General features: G+C 37.3%; 1 protein-coding gene across 14 annotated transcripts in view; it reads left to right on the forward strand.

The window, feature by feature from the left end:
* Positions 1–12,022, forward strand: part of SNAP91 (synaptosome associated protein 91) — a 140,368-nt gene extending 128,346 nt beyond the window's left edge. For all 14 annotated transcript variants that reach the window (XM_041724044.1, XM_041724055.1, XM_041724129.1 and 11 more), the window contains 4 exons: positions 3,953–4,036; positions 4,692–4,796; positions 8,625–8,727; positions 10,617–12,022. In XM_041724044.1, coding sequence (XP_041579978.1) covers positions 3,953–4,036; positions 4,692–4,796; positions 8,625–8,717 — 282 coding nt within the window. In that variant the 3' untranslated portion in view covers positions 8,718–8,727; positions 10,617–12,022. The remainder of the gene's footprint in view (positions 1–3,952; positions 4,037–4,691; positions 4,797–8,624; positions 8,728–10,616) is intronic.
* Positions 12,023–19,519: the final 7,497 nt, after the last annotated feature.

A 19,519-nucleotide genomic window follows, 5' to 3' on the forward strand; every position in this document is an offset into this window, starting at 1 on the left:
TGTCTCCCTTCCTGATATTTCCCACACATTTCTTTTCCCTTCCGTTATATTCCCTTTCACTATTATTTATATTCCCCAAATGAATGAGAACATATACTGTTTGTCCTTCTCCAATTGACTTACTTCACTTAGCATAATACCCTCCAGTTCCATCCACGTTGAAGCAAATGGTGGGTATTTGTCGTTTCTGATGGCTGAGTAATATTCCATTGTATACATAAACCACATCTTCTTTATCCATTCATCTTTCGATGGACACCGAGGCTCCTTCCACAGTTTGGCTATTGTGGACATTGCTGCTAGAAACATCGGGATTAACCCCTTATTGTATCTATTATTTGCAAATATCTTCTCTCATTCATTAGGTTGCCTTTTTGTTTTATTGATTTTCATTTAGTTTCCTTTGCTGTGTAAAAGCCTTTTATTTTGGTGTAGTCTCAAGCTTATTTTTGCTTTTGTTTCTCTTGCCTGAGAAGACATATCCATAAAAATGTTGCTAACAAGGCCAATATCCAAGAGATTGCTGCCTATGATTTCTTTTAGGAGTTTTATGGTCTCAGGTCTCACATTTAGGTCTTTAATTCATTTGAGTTTATTTTTGTGTATGACCTAGGACAGCGGTCCAGTTTCATTCTTTTGAGGTAGCTGTCCAGTTTTCCCAATACCATTTATTGAAAAGACTGTCTTTTCTCCCTTTGTATATTCTTGCCTCTTTTGTCATAGATTAATTGACAACATAGGCATGGGTTTATTTCTGGGCTCTCTATTCTGTTCGTTGATCTGTGTATCTGGTTTTGTGTCAGTGTCCTACTGTTTTGATTATCATAGCTTTGTAGTTAATCTTCTAATCTGGAATTATAGTACTTCTAGCTTTGTTCTTTTTCAAGATTGCTTTGCCTATTTGAGGTCTTTTTGTAGTTCCATATAAATTTTAATATTATTTGTTCCTGTTCTGTGAAAAATACTATTAGTTTTTTTATATAGAAATTGCACTAAATCTATAGATAGCTGTGAGTAATATGAACATTTTAATAATACTAGTTCTTCCAGTCCATGAGCCAGGGTCTGTCTTTCCATGTGTTTGTGTCTTTCATCAATGTCTTATTGCTTTCGGAGTATAGATCTTTCATTTCCTTGGTTAAATTTATTCCTAGGTGTTTTATTCTTTCTGGTACAGTTGTTTTCTTAATTTTTCCTTCTGCTACTTCATTATTAGTTTAGAGAAATGCAACAGATTTCTGTTTATTGAGCTTGTATCCTTTGACTTTACTGAATTCATTTATCAGTTTTAATGATGTTTTGGATATGGTCTTTAGGGTTTTCTATATGTAGTATCATATTTTCTGCAAATAGTGAGAGTTTTGCTTCTCCCTTACCAATCTGGACACCTTCTATTTCTTTTTCTTGTATGATTGCTGCAGCTAGGATGTTTAGTACTATGTTGAATAAAAGTGATGAGAGTGGACATCCTTGTCTGGTTCCTGATCTTAGAGAAAAAGCCTTCAATTTTTCACCATTGAGTGTGATGTCAACTGTGGTTTTTCATAGATGGCATATATATATATATATATATATACACACACACACACACATATATATATATACACACACACACATATACACACATACACCCATATATATATGTTCCCTCTAAACTTAAGTCTATTGAGAGCTTTTATCATCAACAGATACTGTATTTTATTAAATGCTTTTTCTACAGTTATTGAAATCATCATATGGTTCAGGGCCTTTTTGATTACTGATGCAAGTTTTTTTGATGACTGATAGTCTTTTTCTTACACGTCTGTTTAGATTTTTTATGACTTCTTCAATCAGTTTTTGTTTATTGATACTCCCATATTTATTAGTTCCTTCCCTCTGCTTACTTTGGGTTTAGTTTGTTTCCTTTTTTTCTAGTTCTTCAATGTGGAAGTTTAGGTTATTGATTTGAAGTCTTTTTCCTGCACATGGACTGTATGTTCTTGGTTTTTTGTTTTTTTTTTTTTTTTTGAATGCCTCAGAATTTTTTTGTTGAAACTTAGACATTTTTAAATGTGGCAGCTTTGGAAATCAAATTCTACCTCTTCCCCACAGGCTTGTTGTGGTTACTTTTTTGTGGTTGGTTGTTTTTCTGTTGAGTGACTATTCTGAACTAATTCTGTAGTCTCTGTTCTTTATTATGTGTTACCATTAAAGTCTCTGCTTCTTTAGCTGTGTGGTCCACTAATGATTAGATAACTATTACTGAAATTCCTTAAACCAGAATATTTCCCAGTCTTTGTAGAGGGTCTTGAGTTGTGTTGGGGCATGCCCTAAGAATCAACCAGGCAGTTTGCCACACTGCCTTAGCAATCAGTCACTTACTGCTTGTTCAAAGCCTCAGGGTCAGCTAGAGGCCTTTTCACGTCTTTCCTGAGCTTGCACACAGCCCTAGGCATGTGCATGAACTTCTAAATTCCCAGAGGCATGGCTGAGCTTTTGAACCCATAATCCCCCAAACATTCCCTTCTCCAGACTTCCCTCCAAGCTTTTTGTTTAGTCTACTATTTGCCCTGTTACCCATTGCTTTAGACAGCAACAATTAAAACATTTGCCTGTAAACGTTTTCCACAAATGGCCTCAGGTAACAACGTTAGCACTAGATGCATCCCCAGTTTCATGAGACAAAGATGAGCCTTTTGATCCAGTCTTTCCAGGGAGCCACCCAAGGAGACAAAATAAATAATTAGATATATTCTGCTCCCTTTGGTACTATTACTGAGAATGTAAGCTGTTATTTTCAAGACTACAGCTGAGCTGAAGAATAGTGGATGAAACTAGGGTAAGTTAAGATGCCATAAAGCTTACTCTTCTTGCCGAGATCCAGCTGATTTTCTTGAATAAGTACTTTCTTGGATGCTGCAAACTTTTAGTTAGTTTCCAGAGTTCTAAAATAGTTGATTTGATTCTAATAGTTTTTGCCTGTTTTTCCACTGATTTTATGGATTGAGGAAAATTTCAGATTTCCTTACTTCACCATTTTTGCTGACATCACTGTAGTATTTTCTTTTTTCACTAGGATTTTGCTTTAATGATTAAGTTAAATTTAAGAGATTTCAGTAGGGTTAGTTTTAAACATAGGGAAATATTGTTGTATGACTGAAAACCGTCAAATCTGTACCTGAAATGGGATAATTGTGCTTTATTATGCGTAGTCTTCTAAATGCTTCATAAAACTTGGAATTAATTTTGGCCCTTGTGCAAATGTATAGCGGTCAAAAGTCAGAGAGAAGTATAACACAAAAAGGAGAATCTAAAACTGAAGGGCAAGGGGCACCTGGGTGCCACAGTTGGTTAATTGTCTGACTCTTGATTACAGCTCAGGTCATGCATGACTCAGGGTTGTAAGATCAAGCCCTACCCATACTTACCACCACCCCCAACCTCCCATGCTGGGCATGGAGTCTGCTTAAGATTCTCTATTCCTCTCCTGCCCCTCCCTCCCCTTACACACACACACACACACACACTAAAAATGGGCACATGGAAACCAAGCATTGATATGTAAATGAGGACACATTCTTCAGATGTCTAACCCAGTACCTTTAGGAGGATATAATGATAGGAAAAGACAAGGTTAGAGAAATTTGACACATTTACAGTGAGGGTAGAGGAGAAGCATATAAGGAGGTAGAAAGGAAGCCCAGTGTTGTCAGTAGGCTGCAAGCCAGGGAGCCCAAATAGCACCACAACAATGAACGTTAAGCTAGTAACTTTGTTCATATCATGGCATGGTGTGAGAGCCATTTTTTTAAATTTAAAATGGAAATCTGATATTTCTTTACATAACCACACATATTTAAAGGGGCATGCATTTTTAAAATTATATTCTGTCATTTTAAAACCAAATTATGTTGGTTCTTTTGTTTATTGTTGGTGTTTGTGCGTGTGTTTTGTGGGGTTTTTTTGGTAGCAAGGAGCTGTACCTCCAACCAGTTCGGTTCCTCCTGTTGCCGGGGCCCCATCTGTTGGACAGCCTGGAGCAGGATTTGGAATGGTGAGTGGCAACCTGTGCTAGAAATTGTAATTGACATGTCTGAGGCCTTTGCCAAATACCAGATTAACAAATACAGCTGTAGAATATGATTCTTCTCCAAATGCAGTAATGTAAGACTTAATAAATTAAGTCATCTGTGTTAGACATTAAGAGGTCTACACACGATATGATAAAGCCAGCTATAAAATACTTAAATTCTGTCATCAAAATAATTCCTGTAGTATATAGTTATATCATTTTTGGAGTACTATTTACCAATCACATTCTTAGCTCAATCATCAGAATCAACTCTTAATCATTATACTTGGACTTTTCACTTATCACTTTTATCACTAGCAAATTTTAGGGCTAGGGTCCATAAATTAATGAGGTTTTGTCTCTTAAAAATTATGCTTACAGAAGACAAATAATCACCAACAAAGCCTGGTTGGGAGAAGGGTGCCATGTGGCCAGCTAGGCTTCTACTGTACCTCAGTGATTTTCTGCCATCTGCTAGCCTCACAGCACCCATTGTTCAAAGTCACAAGTTATACTTCCTCACAGGCCTGCATTCCTCAAAACTTTTCAGAAACGTTAAAGAATAAATGTCAGGGCATTACCATGGGGAATGGGTGGGTGGATTCCACTCATGCTATGAACCACTCTTCCTCTTCAGCCTCCTGCTGGGACGGGCATGCCCATGATGCCTCAGCAGCCAGTCATGTTTGCACAACCCATGATGAGGCCACCCTTTGGAGCTGCAGCTGTACCTGGCACACAGGTCAGTTTTTTAATGTCCTTAAAATAATGATATTAATTTATAAGTATTAAACTGCCACATGGCAAACTGTTAAAAATGTTTTTACCTAATATATATCCTCATATCTGTTGCTTCACAAGTAAAGGGGGAACATGGAAGACATATGAGCGATAGTATGAGATTTGGAGGAAAATGCTAGAAGTAACTCACTATCCTAAGTCCTTCCATTCCTCTCCTACTTAATTCAGAATAGTTCCTGAGAACAACTAGACGTTTAAAGTATCTGGGCATTTATTCCAGAAAAATGAGTACTTCTGATCCATCGTTTTCTCACATGTTCCCAGAACTAGCTAAACTCAAGTTTAGGGGCACAGTCCTCCAGGCTACCAGTTTTTCCCAAGAATTGTGACTTTTCGTACAGTTAGTTAAGAGCAATGAGTCTGCCAAACTGAAGAGTCTCAGGGAGCGATCCCTACAAGACTATCCTCACTTAAGACACCAGCCATAAGTTTGGGAGTCCTGAGGGCTACCCTCTCACTTCCAGCTGCCTACAAATTTGAAGGTTCTCAATTTCCTAGAACAACTTATAGAACTCAGGAAAGCATGAAATGTATTACAGCTTTATTACAGTGAAAGGATACAAATTAGATCTAGTCAAAAGAAGAGATGCATAGGGTGAAGTCTGGAACTGGGAGGGTTCCAAGCATGAAGCTTTGTCCTGGAGGATGTATTACTCACCTGACATCAATGTGTAAGAGTATATATGTGGTATTACCAACGCAGGAAGCTCACCTGCAGTTCAGTATGCAGGGTTTTTATTGAAGTTTCCTTATATAGGAATTATTGATTGAATTATTCCCCTGTGGTTGAGTTCAATCTCCAAGCCCTGCCCAACTTCACTGAAAGGCTGGTATCATGAGACCCCAAGACCTAACACTCTCATCACATTCTTCATCTTTCTGGTTGGCTAGTCCCTACCCTGAGTCCTCTTGTTAGCATAAACTATCAGGTGTGGTTCTAAGAAGCCACCCTGAATAACAAAGACATTCCTATTACTCAGGAAATTCCAAGGATTTAGAGGTTACCTACCAGGATCCAGGAAAAAGAGCAAACCTCCCTTTAGATGAGGCCAAATTTGTTTCAACACAAAGTGCCACCTTTGTTTACCAAGATGGTAAAACACATGCACTTTGTTGAACTGCTTTGCTGCTGATAGTGATAATAATGCTGACGAGGAACCAGTTCTTGATTCCTTTTGTAGGTTGCCTGGCTAAGGTGGAGGTATAGGTAGAAAATCAAAGAGGTTTTTACCATGAGAAATTGACATTGATGGAGTCAGAACACCACATTATGACTTTACTAGCACCATGCCCAGCAAACCAAGACAAAAAGCTGAAATATATTATAATGGCATCAGTAAATAATTTCACTTCTATATATTTTTTAAATATTTATTTTTTTATTTCGAGGGACAGTGGGAGGGGCAGAGGAAAAGAATCTCAAACAGACTCCCTGCTGCATAGGACTCAATCTCACAATGCCAAAATCATGATCTGAGCCAAAATCAAGAGTTGTTACTCAATTGACTGAGCCACCCAGGCGCCCCACTTCTATGATATTTTTAACACACCAAATGGACGTTTATATTGTTATCCATAGGATTCCTACTTTGAACTTTCTGAGTAGACTTTAATCCCTTTTGCTTCCTTTAACCATCTCTAAAATCTATTGTCTACCTGTTTCCAAATTTTACTTTCAGCCTCTTTCACCCCTCAAAAGCCACAGGGACCAGAAGAGAGAATGGTGGGTGTTTAAAGAGATAAATTTAGAATATGAGAAACCCTAACCTTCAAGGCTGTACTCAAAGCCCTGGCTTCATGAGAAGTTTTCTAGTCTGTTCTGAGACTAATGAACTCTGCTTCATATTGTTTCTGAAGGGAGTGAGGAAGGTTTTGGGGGTGATAGTTAGGGTTAAATTTAATCTAGATATATTTAAATTCTAAAAAGGATCTTATTTTTTTAATGTTTTCTTGATGGTTGAATACATCTATGATTATTTAACATACTTTTGAAAAAAGGCAGGACATTTCTATTTTTATTAACTTGGAAGAATATTATTGAGGTTTTTAAAATCTTATTGTATTTGGTGTACTAAAAGCTTTAGAAATAAATTAACACAATTTTATTAAAGTAGGTATTTTTCTTCATGATACCAGTATTATACAGCATGAGTTTATTTACTTAATTCAAAGAATGAAAATGAAAAATAGATAATAAGATGAAAACAGTGTTTTAGTCATTTAATTGAATTTATAGTGATTTAGGAAATGGAATGGCATATTTATAAAAGTTATAGATTGTAGCAGTGCCTGAATGGCTCAGTCAGTTAAGTATTCAACTCTTGATTTTGGCTCAGGTCCTGATCTCAGGGTTGTACGATCAAGCCCTGCATCCGGTTGGACTCTGCACTGGGTGTGGAGCCTACTTAAGATTCTCTCCCTCTCTCTCTCTGTCCCTCCCCCCTTCTAAAAAAAAGTTTAAAATTATATTTCCTATATCAGAGAAGCAGCAGAGGTGATTATAATAAATAGTAAAGTAAATATGATTTTATAACTTCGGAAAACAAAATAATGTTTTTCATTACTAATGTGACAACATTACTGATGTTTTTCATTACTGACTGTTCCACTCTATCTCAGTCAGTTGATATCAACCTTCATGATGTCATCTCACCAAATTATTAATGATGAATCAACTCTTGAATTTCTTACCTTCCAAACAACTTCAACCCTTGCATTTTATCTTTTTCTGATCTTTCTATGAAGAATGATTCCTGTTTTAAGTAATGGAAATTTGACTAATAGGTAGTGCAATGAGGAAATAGTTTCTGGACATGGGAACAAATCTAAAAATCTCTATTTCTGGAGCTCTATTTACTGAACCAATAAAAACATACATTGCTACCTCATCACCCCAGATTTCTGAGATTTCTGTCAGGTTACAAACATAGAAGAAGAATTAAACTCAAAGGACACATTATTCTATACAGATTACATGACCTCTTTCAGGGTTTCAAACCTTAACACTCCTGCAAAGGCTGCTTCCAAAGCTTATGTCTGTCACACAATGAAATAATTTAGGGATTAAGCAGAAACAAGGTAAGTTAATTCTTTGTTGCTTTTGCTAGCAAGTGCAATATAATTCTTTCCATAGCATTTAATTAATCTCTGCGAGCTGGACAGGCAATTATTGGAAGTTAATGATATTCATACTTGGGCAATTCTTTTCTCATCTGAAATAAACAGTGCCCCCAAACTTGACTGTTTTTCATTTAAAACACTTTAAGTGAAATTCTAGTATATTTAATAATTTAAAGTAATTTCTTTAGTGACTTTCTGCAAATTATTTCCTTTCAGTTTTTCCCTTAAACTCACTCTCACTATAAGGACAAGTCATTAAAATTCCTTCATTAGTTTAGTAGTACTAATAACTCAAAGTAAAAATGCTTTTGTTTAGAGCAACTGATTGTTGTGTTACTGTACTCTATATTCATATCTGTATGTGACGAGTTTTCTGCATCTTCCCTAACTCATACCCATATGGTTCTGCCAGAGTCCTCTAAATCTGATGTCAAAGAATTTCAGCAAAGCCAAATATAATTTGAAGTGTACTTTATGAAACCAAAATTAAACAACACTGTGGCTAAGTAAAATTAAGTAGATTTTATAATCCCTTAGCCATCTGATCTTCTGCATGTTTGTTTTCTGTGTCATGTGCTCTGCCTAATGCTTACCTGTCTCTCTGTTTGATTTCTGTTTCTGCTATCCTGGGCTGGCTTTTCCCCATTAGCTTTCTCCAAGCCCTACACCTGCCACTCAGAGTCCCAAGAAACCTCCAGCAAAGGACCCATTAGCGGATCTTAACATCAAGGATTTCTTGTAAACAATTTAAGGTATCTAATATTGAGCTTTTCCTGTGGGCTTGTAATAATGACCTATGCAATGCTTAGCTATTTCAGGTATGATATTTGTACTTTTGTGCTTTGAACACATGTATATAATAATAATAATAATAATAATAATAATAATAATAATTTAAGTATTTATACTTTTTTAAATCAATATTCAAAGCCGCCAATGAATTATCAATAAATTTTTTAATCTTAATTAATTTACAAAACTAAGAGGGAGAAAGGCCTCCAAGTTGTCATGAAAAGCACAAAGATTTTATTGATAGAGCAAAAAACTGCCCAAGCTACTTGGTAAATTAGAAAATTACCACTTTATTACCTGATGACAGGAATTTATAGAAAGCTAACATCTATTATATTGCATTTAGAAAACATCTAAGAATATACTTGGCTACAAAATTGTATTTTTTGTTTTTCCTTACTTGGCTTCCTCAAAGCTTAGATTGTTACCCTTAGCAATTTCTGCACTCAAGCAGAATTTTAAATTTCTAACATTCTGTTTTCTAACATGATTTATGACATAATTAATAATGGACTTACGGAAAGAAACTGATAAAGGAAAAAAGTTTACTACTAACCCCAGCACCTAACACAATGAGTAGATTCTCAACAAGTACTTGCAGAAAGTGGAAAAACAGTAATACTGCTTTTGCTTTAGACAGTACTTTTCATACCCACTTCCTAGTCATGAACTCCTTTGGTTGTCCCTGTAGGAAATGAAACCCTGTGATCTATACTAGCCAGATATTTTCTGTCTCCATTTCACAGCTACAGGAACTGATCCTTGGCATTGAGTGAGTTGCTCAAGGTTGCACACTGGAGGGAGGTATAAGAGTGTCAAAGTTTTGAGACCACTGTCCAGTGTAATTTGTATAATGCAGCTTACAACCTATATATATACACACACACATATATTTAAACTTTCTCTAATGCATACTAAGATTTTTGTGGATTCCTACTTTATGATTTTTTGTTTTCTTATACAAGGTTGATGAGTTTATCATTTTGAGGCATTGACATCTTAGTCAAGTAATTCCTCCTTGTGTCTGACTTTTCTGTTCCATTTTGGGCTGGGCTGGTGTAGGCATAAGTGAGGCAATGAGCACTTACTTCTTAGCCATTATAGGTTCAGGACTGACGAAGGGAGCAGCCTTTTATCCAGCTATCTTTTGTAAATACTGCTCTCATGCTGCGCCAGGAGCTCTGATGAGCACCTGAAACAGAGATGCTTGAGATAGCCCCTGCTCTCAGAGGTTCATGGTCACAAGGGAGACAGACACAGACTAATTTATGAAAAGAGTTACCCACGTGGCTAAGCCTTCAACCCCAGGAAGATTCCCAGGCAGAGATGACTGGTGAAGCATGGGCTGGCGGTCCTGGGGACAGAGGAGGGGGAGCCGCATTTGCAAAGGCGCTGAGTCACCTTGATACCTCCCTCCTCCTCTGTTCTGTTACTTGTTCAGCTGTTGAGTAACCTACTGAATGCCATAACTGAAAAGAAGCCAAAAATAATGAAAATCACTGCCATTCCTTTTTTTTTCCGTCTGCCCTTTTTTAAGGGTGAACTGTTCTTATTTAATAGTAAATGTCTCACTACTGAAATTTATCCTAAGTATCCATGTTTTCAAATTTTTGCTGATACAATTTTTACCTAGAATGAAACTATATGTTAAAATTTTTTCTAAAAATTTCTTCCTGGCTGAAACTTTAAGCAAAGAATTGTGGAAAGTATGTAAATGTGAATTTGTTATAAAGACATCCTTTGCATGAAGATTTTTCCTAGTAACTGTGAGGTAAAATTGCCAGGAAGGCAATATGTTTGAGGAGTGTATAATGTTATTTTCTAATTCAAGTGCTTTTTATCTTTACAGCTGCAATTTTTGTGACTGAATAGGAAAAAAATAATGAGTTTGGAGACTTCAAATAAAATTGATGCTCAGAGTTTCAAAGTGAGCCACCAGTACCAAACCCAATGCTTACTCGTAACTTCTCTTCCAAAACGTGTAGCACAGCTGTGAAAGTGAACATTAGGAATGTGTACTACCTTAGCTGTTATCCCTACTCTCAAAATTGTAGTGTATTTGGGTTATTTGTGTGTTGTACGATGTAAAAACAATGAATGGATGTTTCTGATGCCTTTAGTGCTTTTCTGGACCTCGCCCATGGACGGATGATGCAGCTGTTGTGTGGTGAGCCATTTGGAAAGATGTGTCTGTGTTTTTGAGGGTTTTGATGTATATATGACTTTTGGACAAACCTAAACTCTTCCCATAAATTCTCTTTTTCTCTGTATCTCTGTTACAAACATAGTGTGATAATATCAAATAGTAAGGAAAACACTCTTAAATATACAAAACTTTTTCGGTGTGGAGTACATTTTTCCAATCACAGGAACTTCAACTGTTGTGAGAAATGTTTATTTTTGTGGCACTGTATATGTTAAGAAATTTTGTTTTAAAAAAATATAAGGGTTAACGTCCATAATAAATATTTCTCCTTGAAGCTACCTTATCAAGAATGAAAAAATCATATGGAAAGAATTCCATATTTAATCACTGCTACATTAAAATGTATATTTTGATTATATTTGACAGGTTTTGCATCTAAATTGACCTATTTATTCATTCTTGATTAAATGCACTGAAAAGTAAAGGGTCCATTTCTATCCTGTCCGTGAAAATGCAATTAGAAATGTACTATTCAAATGATTATGAAGGCACCACAAAGTATACGTGTAATTTAAAGATTACTGCAAATATTTTTATTTTATTGTGGGTTTTCTGTACATCTGTTAATTTACTATTTCTTTGTGTGTTCTGTAGACTAGTGTTCTTTCATCCCTCAATTGAGCTCAGAGTAGGTTTTGTTGTACCATTGTGATTAGGATTTAAACTAATTCAGAGAATTGTATCCTTTACTGTACATACTGTATTCTTTAATTTTTAATTTGTTGTCATACTGTATGTGCTGATGGCTTGGCTTAAGATTTTGACGCATAAATGAGGTCACTGTTGATCAGTGTTGCTAGTGGCTTGGCAGCTCTTCGTAAAAGCATATTGGGTTGGAAAGGTGTTTGCCTATTTTTCAAATTATTTAATAGATGTATGGTACCATTTAAAAGTGGTTGTATCTGAATTTACTGTGGGGATAACATACACTGTAATGGGGAAAAAATTACCTAAAACCAATTTCAAAATGGCATTTCTTTCTATTTCAGTTTAAAAACCCAGTGCATGTACGCCCTCTGAGATGCAATAAACACCTTGAACAAAGAAAATGCAAACACAATCTTTCTCTTTTCGATTATTTTTTAGAGAAAACATCTGTTTCAAATGACACACAGCATATACAAATATTGAAAATTTAAAAACACTCACAGTGAAAAATGTTGTCCATACCAACATAGTTCTTATTATTGTACAATAAATTAAAAATGAGGGAAAAAACATTTTAATCAGTTGTCGTTAAACTTGGGACTCGTGGCTGCTGCCAAATAAGCTGAAATTCCATATTTCAAAAAAGAAAAGGATGAAATTTTTTTTTTAATTACACAGCTCTTATATTAGTTTTGTGAGAATTCTCCATGGAAGTTGAAGAATAATAAGACGCCTGCCCATAAACTCAGACAGAGAAATCTAGAAAACTGACTTTATGCCTATAACTAGATTGTGACAATGACTCAAAAAGTAATGCAATCTCAAATAGAAGTATTTCTTAGCTAGAAGTATATCCTTATTTATTTTTTTAAGATTTTGTTTTATTTATTCATGAGAGATGTAGAGACATAGGCAGAGGGAGAAGCAGGCACCCTGTGGGAATCCTTGATGAGGGACTCAATCCCAGGACCCCGGGATCACGACCAGAGCCCAAGGCAGATGCTCAACTACTGAGCCACACAGATGCTCCCATATCCTTATTTCTAAAACTATCTTTCCCTAACTAGGGTTTATATCCTGAGAACTAACTTTCAAAAGCTAGTATCTGATTATGTATTATAATTTTTTATAGATTACATTTTGGTCATATATTACTGTGTAGGCATATTGTAATAGAAATGTGTTTTAGACTTTAAGTACTTTTAAGTTTAATATTGTATTTTTTAATAAGCTTTCTCTCTTCATTGAATGGCTCACATGGTATAAATTCTTAATAGATGAAACTTCAAGAGCATTATTTTTAAATCAGACACTCGAACCTTGCCGCAGTGAGGCTCTGGGTGATCCTTATAGAATTGTCATATAGATGAGATGCTGAACGAGGTGCTCTGGGTACTTAAAAAGTGAACCTCTCTGGATAATTTTCAACACAGGTCCAATGTACCCATGACGTTCTTCCACATGGAGAGCATGCCCTTCTAGCCTCACCTCTGGCTCAACCCCATCCTCTGCATGCAGAGAGTACATGTGGGTACATGCCCCTTGTTCTCTGCATAACCATTCCTCTCCTGAGGCAGCAGAACACCAAGCACTTTGCTGGCTCACGCAGGACCCTCTGCCTGGAATTACCTCACCAATTCCAGCAGTTCTGTTAAATCCCACTTGTCTATCATGGCTCCCCACCCTACTCTACTCAGCACAGTTTTTATCAAACTTTATGGGACTTAACATATTATAATCATCTGTGACAGTGGCATCTGCTATGGCCAGTTGTGAGCCTCACAGGCAAGAAACCTCTCCTGTTCATACCCTCAAGAACTAGCACTTTAGTAGGTGCTGGTGTCTGTGAGATGAATACAAGTATACTAGTTCTTAGACATGTCCTCACTTACCTGGATACTGCTGAGCTAACACCATATTTCTAACTACTGAAGAATAACTCTCCTATGGCATGTTTGTCAGATGTCATTAGAGTTTTTTTGTTTTGTTTTGTTTTGTTTTATGATAGTCACAGAGAGAGAGAGAGAGAGGCAGAGACACAGGCGGAGGGAGAAGCAGGCTCCATGCACCAGGAGCCTGATGTGGGATTCGATCCCGGGTCTCCAGGATCGTGCCCTGGGCGAAAGGCAGGCGCCAAACCGCTGCGCCACCCAGGGATCCCCTCATTAGAGTTTTAATAGCTCTCTGTCAGCTCATTGTAACAGAACTAACATCAATTAAAACTCATCTTTAGTTGAAGATTTTGAGTCCCTTTTTGTATAGTATAATGATTGCAAGTGGTTCTTTCCATATTAAAGTGCCACCTTTGTTCTTTTTTATGTAATTTATTGTACTTAAAAAGGATAAAGACCAAAGACTTTAGGAGGGGTTTGTGAGAGGAGGAAAGGAGAACACATAAAAAGAGAAATGGAAAGTCACAGAAAGATAAATTGTGTGAAGGCCTCCTTCTCCCTCTTAGGTAGACACCTTTAATAATATATCCCCAGATTTTTGTTGGTGGAAAGGGGCATGCTCTTGCAGGAGTGATTATCATAGTGTTTCTTGTGTGGAAAAACTGGTTCAAAATAAAAATCGATGTTATCTTAGTTGAGAAGCCACATTTGTTTATATTTTCCAAGCAACAGGTTTTGTGGTAGTTTATTGTTCATCCTCTTGGGCTGTAAGAAAATCTCAATTTCTCGGAGCCTTGCTGACAGAAGATTTCACTAGTGAGCACATTATTTGGATCCCTTCTGTAAACAGAAACAGAGAGCTATGATTGCGATTTAGTGATATGGTTATTAACCTTAGCTAAACTCTCAGAGCTGCAGTGCATCTGAGTTCATTTCCATGTGTGCATGTTCAAACAATTCTGAAACAAAGGAATTCTATAATTGACTCTGTAGTAGGTACTCTATAACTCATGTACAAAAGGTACATGCACTTTTTATTGATGCCCCCAAAAAGCTTTCATTTATATGGGTTCTGTCTGTCAATGCTTACTATGTTTAAGAATTTAAAACTGAGGAACTTTTAAATGTCTTTAATTCATTTAAAAATAAAAATATTTAGACACTGGAGTGGCTCAGTAGGTTGAGCATCCGACTCGACTTCGGCCCAGGTCACAATCTCAGGGTTGTTAGATTGAGCCCCTATGAGGTTCTGCGCTGGGCATAGAGCCTGCTTAAGATTCTCTCTCTCCCTATCTCTCTGTCCCTCCCTTTTTTCCCTCCCCTCTCTTCCTCTCTAAAAAATAAATAAAAGTATTAAAATCATTACATATTAACATAAGTAAAAAATATTTATGAAAATTACAATTTCAAAAAATTTTAAAGAGTAGCATTGTTTTGCCACCTCTACAAATCTCTTTAATATTAGTCTTAACAGAAGACAGCCTTCTTCTTACACCTGTTTTTGCTTTCACTGTGGCTGTCAGTATCCCATGTCAAATAGTCATTGGAAAATCTACCATGAGCACAGTTGTGAGAAAATAAGTATCTTGGTGTTATTATAAAATCAGTTTTGACCTCCCAGTATTATTATAAAAATAATTTTGATCACACAGACCACTTGAAAGAGTCTCTGAAGCCCTTGGGCATCCCCCAACTATACTTTGAAAACAGCTTCTTTAGATCTAAAAGAATTGTTCTCAGGGCACCTGGGTGGCTCAGTCATTTAAGTGTCTGCATTTGGCCCAGGTCATGATCTCAGGGTCCTGGAATCTAGTCCCATATCCAGCTCCCTGCTCAGTGAGCAATCTGCTTCACCCTCTACTCTTCCTGGCTGCTAGTGCTCTCACTCTCTCAAATAAAATCTTCAAAAAATAATAAAGAATTGTTCTCATCTTTGAAAGATGAAATTTACTAGTTACATTTTATCAGATTATATTTTTTGTGTGTGAATAAAAGAACCCCAGCACCACCTTTTTTTGTTCAGTCTCTCCAAATGCCTACTTCCGCCACCCTGACATTACCTTGTAGGTGATGCTGGACTCGTGCAAGGATGAGAATTTTGCATCAGTCTCCATGGAAGAGGGTTTCTGCTCACACTCCCTGTTACCTTGGGCAAGTTAATTAACTTCTCTAAACTTTAGTTTTCTTGTCTGTGGAATGAAGAAAATTTCCATCTATGTACATACCATTAAGTGAGATAAGGTATGGAAAATCCATGGCACAGAGTAATGCTTCATGCATATTGCTGTTGTTACTTTTTCAAATTATTACAGTTACTATAAACTTTGCCAGTTGTCTACAGTTGTAAGAACACTAAAGGACAAAGAAGAGAGAGGTATAAAAATAGTCAATAATAGGAATATTCTTTAATATAAAGTATGGTCACCGGAAGTACTAAATGTGTTTAAAAATTGATAAGTGCAAGTGCCTGTTATACATAAAAATACAGTTCATGGGGCACCTGGGTGCCTCAGTCAGTTAAGCATCTGGCTCTTGATTTCAGCAGCTCAAGTCATAATCTCAGGGTTGTGAAAATAAGCTCTACATTAGGCTCTGCACTGAACATGGAGCCTTCCTAAAATCCTCTCTCTCCTTCCTCCTCTCCCCCCCCCCCCAACATTCTCTTTCTCTCTCTTTCTCTCTCTCTCTTTCTCTCTCCTCTCAAAAAAAAATTAAAAAATACAACTCAATTCAACACAGCACTGGGGGTAAGTGGGCAGGGAGGACACAACACCCACCAGAGTTTGACTCGGTTTCTTAGAGACTCCTTCTTAATTTTCCAATACCTAATGATACTTTTTTAAGAACATGAATGGCAGATACTGACATGATAAATGTTTTATAATAGAATTAAATCTTTCTACCTGGAGATCAAAACATTTAATAAATATACTTTAACAGTGATTTTTAAAAAATATTTAGTGATGATTGGAGATGGAAGATACAGATGAAGTTAAATATATCCAGAATGGACATCGTGTGTGCAGGTTGTAGTCATCAGAGCTGCAGGAACAAGATAATTTTGAATAAAAGCCTATGACTAAAGAGACTAGCCTGGAACAGAACCCAGGCCTGCGGACAGCAGCACGCATAAGGGTCAGGACTGAGAAGAGTCCCTTCCCAGCCAGGCGAGGGGGAGACAGTCATCTCTCCCTGATGATGCCCTCTGCTGTTTTGTTTTGTTTTGTTTTGTTTTGTTTTTTAACTTTAAATCAGTTTATTGACACAGTAACACAACACACTTGCCTCCCTGACACCCCCACCCCCTCTAGCCCAATCTAGAACTCTCCCCTTCTTCCCACCTCAGAACAAGCTGTTCAGTGTAAAACAGAAAAGGGCAGGCCACTTGTACACCCCCAGTCCCACCCCTCAGCCCTATGGGGCAGGGGCTCAGGCACTATTCAGAACCTGTTGGGAGGAGAGGAGGGGCAGTCAGCACTATTAACAGTCTTGAATACCAGATGCATCTCCACACATCCAAACATCCCATGGTTCATTTCTTTCAGAGTAGAGAACATCTCTGGGGTAACTCAACTGATTTTATAATTTGTAATTGTCTTTATAAAACCTAAGCTAGGAAGTAAACTTTACAGCCTGAAAATCCTCATAAGTATGTCCCAAGGAAATTTGGAATTATTTTTTTCAAAACTCTATTTTGGATCACGTGGATTTGGTACTCTATTGAAAACAGGAAATAGAGTTGTGACCATGTATGCAATATTTCAGATGTAAATTTAGGACCAGATTTTTAGGAAACCTATCCCTTCTCAGAAAAACAAAACTATGGCTTCAAAGCTAAATTTAAAAGAGCATTTAGTTTAGAACAGAGGCAAAGATGCAGTTGCTATTTGATTGGGTTCAGAACAAAATATAGTTAAATAACTTACCAGGGTGGTTATGTGTTAACTAAAGGTTAGTTCACTAAAAAAGCCAGATATGCTTGTTACATAACTTTCTTGGCATTGCATTCTTTGTGTATGGATGTTATCAACCTTACTGATAGTCTACAAAAATGTTACACACACACATGTCTGAAAATGTATTCATTTTTTTCCTCAAGCCTAGTTTTTCTGTCTTGCTTGGTGGTCCCACAATCTATATGGTCTCCCGTCTCCCACTTGGGGGACATGACACCCTCAATTCTCTCCTGCATCCAGTGGGCTACTGAATATGCTGAGCATTTTGCCTCAGGATGCCTCCCAAACGGCCCTCTTCTGCCATTCCCACTACTACTTCCTTACCACAGCGGCTCCAGCAGCCTCTTCACTGGGCTTTTTGCCTCTAACCTAATCCCTACGCAAACCCACCTCAGTCCAGCCTAAAGGGTACCTACCGCCAGGTTTCCTTCCCCAAATGCCCATCTGATCACATTTCTCTAACTTAAAAACCTACATCAGTTCCTGGTCATCTAAAGGTTAAAGTCAAAACTCTAGCATTACGTTCAAGCCCAGAAATCTTTCCAAGGCTTGAAGTCTAGCTTGGAAACCTCATTTCTTGTCATTCCTCACCAGTAGGAGGTGCTAATCTCCAATAGCAACAATCCTTAAATACTGTAGCCTCAACACACGCCGGAGTGTCACACTTCCAGACTTGTGCACAGGCTGTTTCTCCTGCCATGGATGCCCTCCTCCTCCAAGTTCCCCATTGAGAGGTTGGCAAACTTCAGCTCATCCTTCAAAACCCAACCTAGGTGTCACCTCCTCTAAGAAGCATGTCTTGTATCATATCTGCCCACTCTGAGAGAGTCAAGCCTTCTCAAATGTGTTCCCTCCTCACCTTATACTAAACCTTTTCCACACTATTTTTTAAAATATATGTCTGGCTTCTTTAGTATGTTATGAATTCTCTAAGGAAGGGTAGACTCTAAGACTTAACTATATCCTATGTGCCTAAGATTGGGGTCAATAAAAGCTTGTGGAATTATATTAAATTGATCTAACCTACATTGTGAAGTGGATTATAAGTTAAAAATATATAGTATCTAATTTTCAAGAAATACATAAAATTGGATTCTCTCACAGATTGTAAAACGATTGTATGTTCAACATATGTTCAAGAGTTTGGTGAATTTGATTCATTTCTTACCATCATAAAACAGGATTATAGCAATATGATTGCTAAAATGTATTTCCACTTTATAAAAATAATACTATACAGGTAGTTGACAGTTTGCCATGACTTCCATTACCAAAGTCCTTGAGGTAGCTTCCAAGAAAATGTATAAAGGCAGGTAAAGCTAAGAAAACATTTAACCTGGAAGAAAAAGACAGACATCATCGTTGTGCACGGCGGGAGAGCTACGAAAGGTGGAAGAACGGTTTAGGAAATGCATTATGATAGTGGTTACCAAACCTGGATGATCATCATCAGTCCTTGGAGAGCTCTATCAAGTATAGATCTCTGGGCCCTGCTCTGAGGGATTCCAGGGTAGATATACGTGAGGCCTGGAAACAGGCTTTCTAAAATTCCCTAGGGCATTCTGATGAGCACCCAAGCTAAGGAAAACCACTGAAAACCCAGAGATCCCGTGGAATCACAGTGAGTAGCTCTATTTAAAAGTTATAGATGGTGCCAGCAAAAGAGAAATTTTCTGAATACTTCAAAATAGGAAAACCACGAAGAGCATTTTGTTTCATCTTGTCTAAAAATGGAGGCATTTAGTTACCAATCATAAAAAAAGGTAGTCCATATTGCATTATGATACAGCAGTTTCCACCAAAACCCAAGCTTTAATTAGGGGGTATGTGCAGGAGGGAGATGCTGCCATCTGTGGGCCAATGGCTGCCCAGGATGTCCTTTCATGGAGCCACATTGGTCTACACAAAGTGGCACAGCTGCCCATTTGGTGGGTACAATAGTGTCACTTCTTTTCCCAGGCCACAAAGAAAGCCTTTTAAAGTAAATTTCCTAAGTGCAGTGGCAAAAATACTAAATTCAGGTCTGTCTCAAAAACAGCATGCTTTTATT

This window comes from Vulpes lagopus, chromosome 1 (genome assembly GCF_018345385.1).
Source record: "Vulpes lagopus strain Blue_001 chromosome 1, ASM1834538v1, whole genome shotgun sequence".
Taxonomy (NCBI): Eukaryota; Metazoa; Chordata; class Mammalia; order Carnivora; family Canidae; genus Vulpes; species Vulpes lagopus.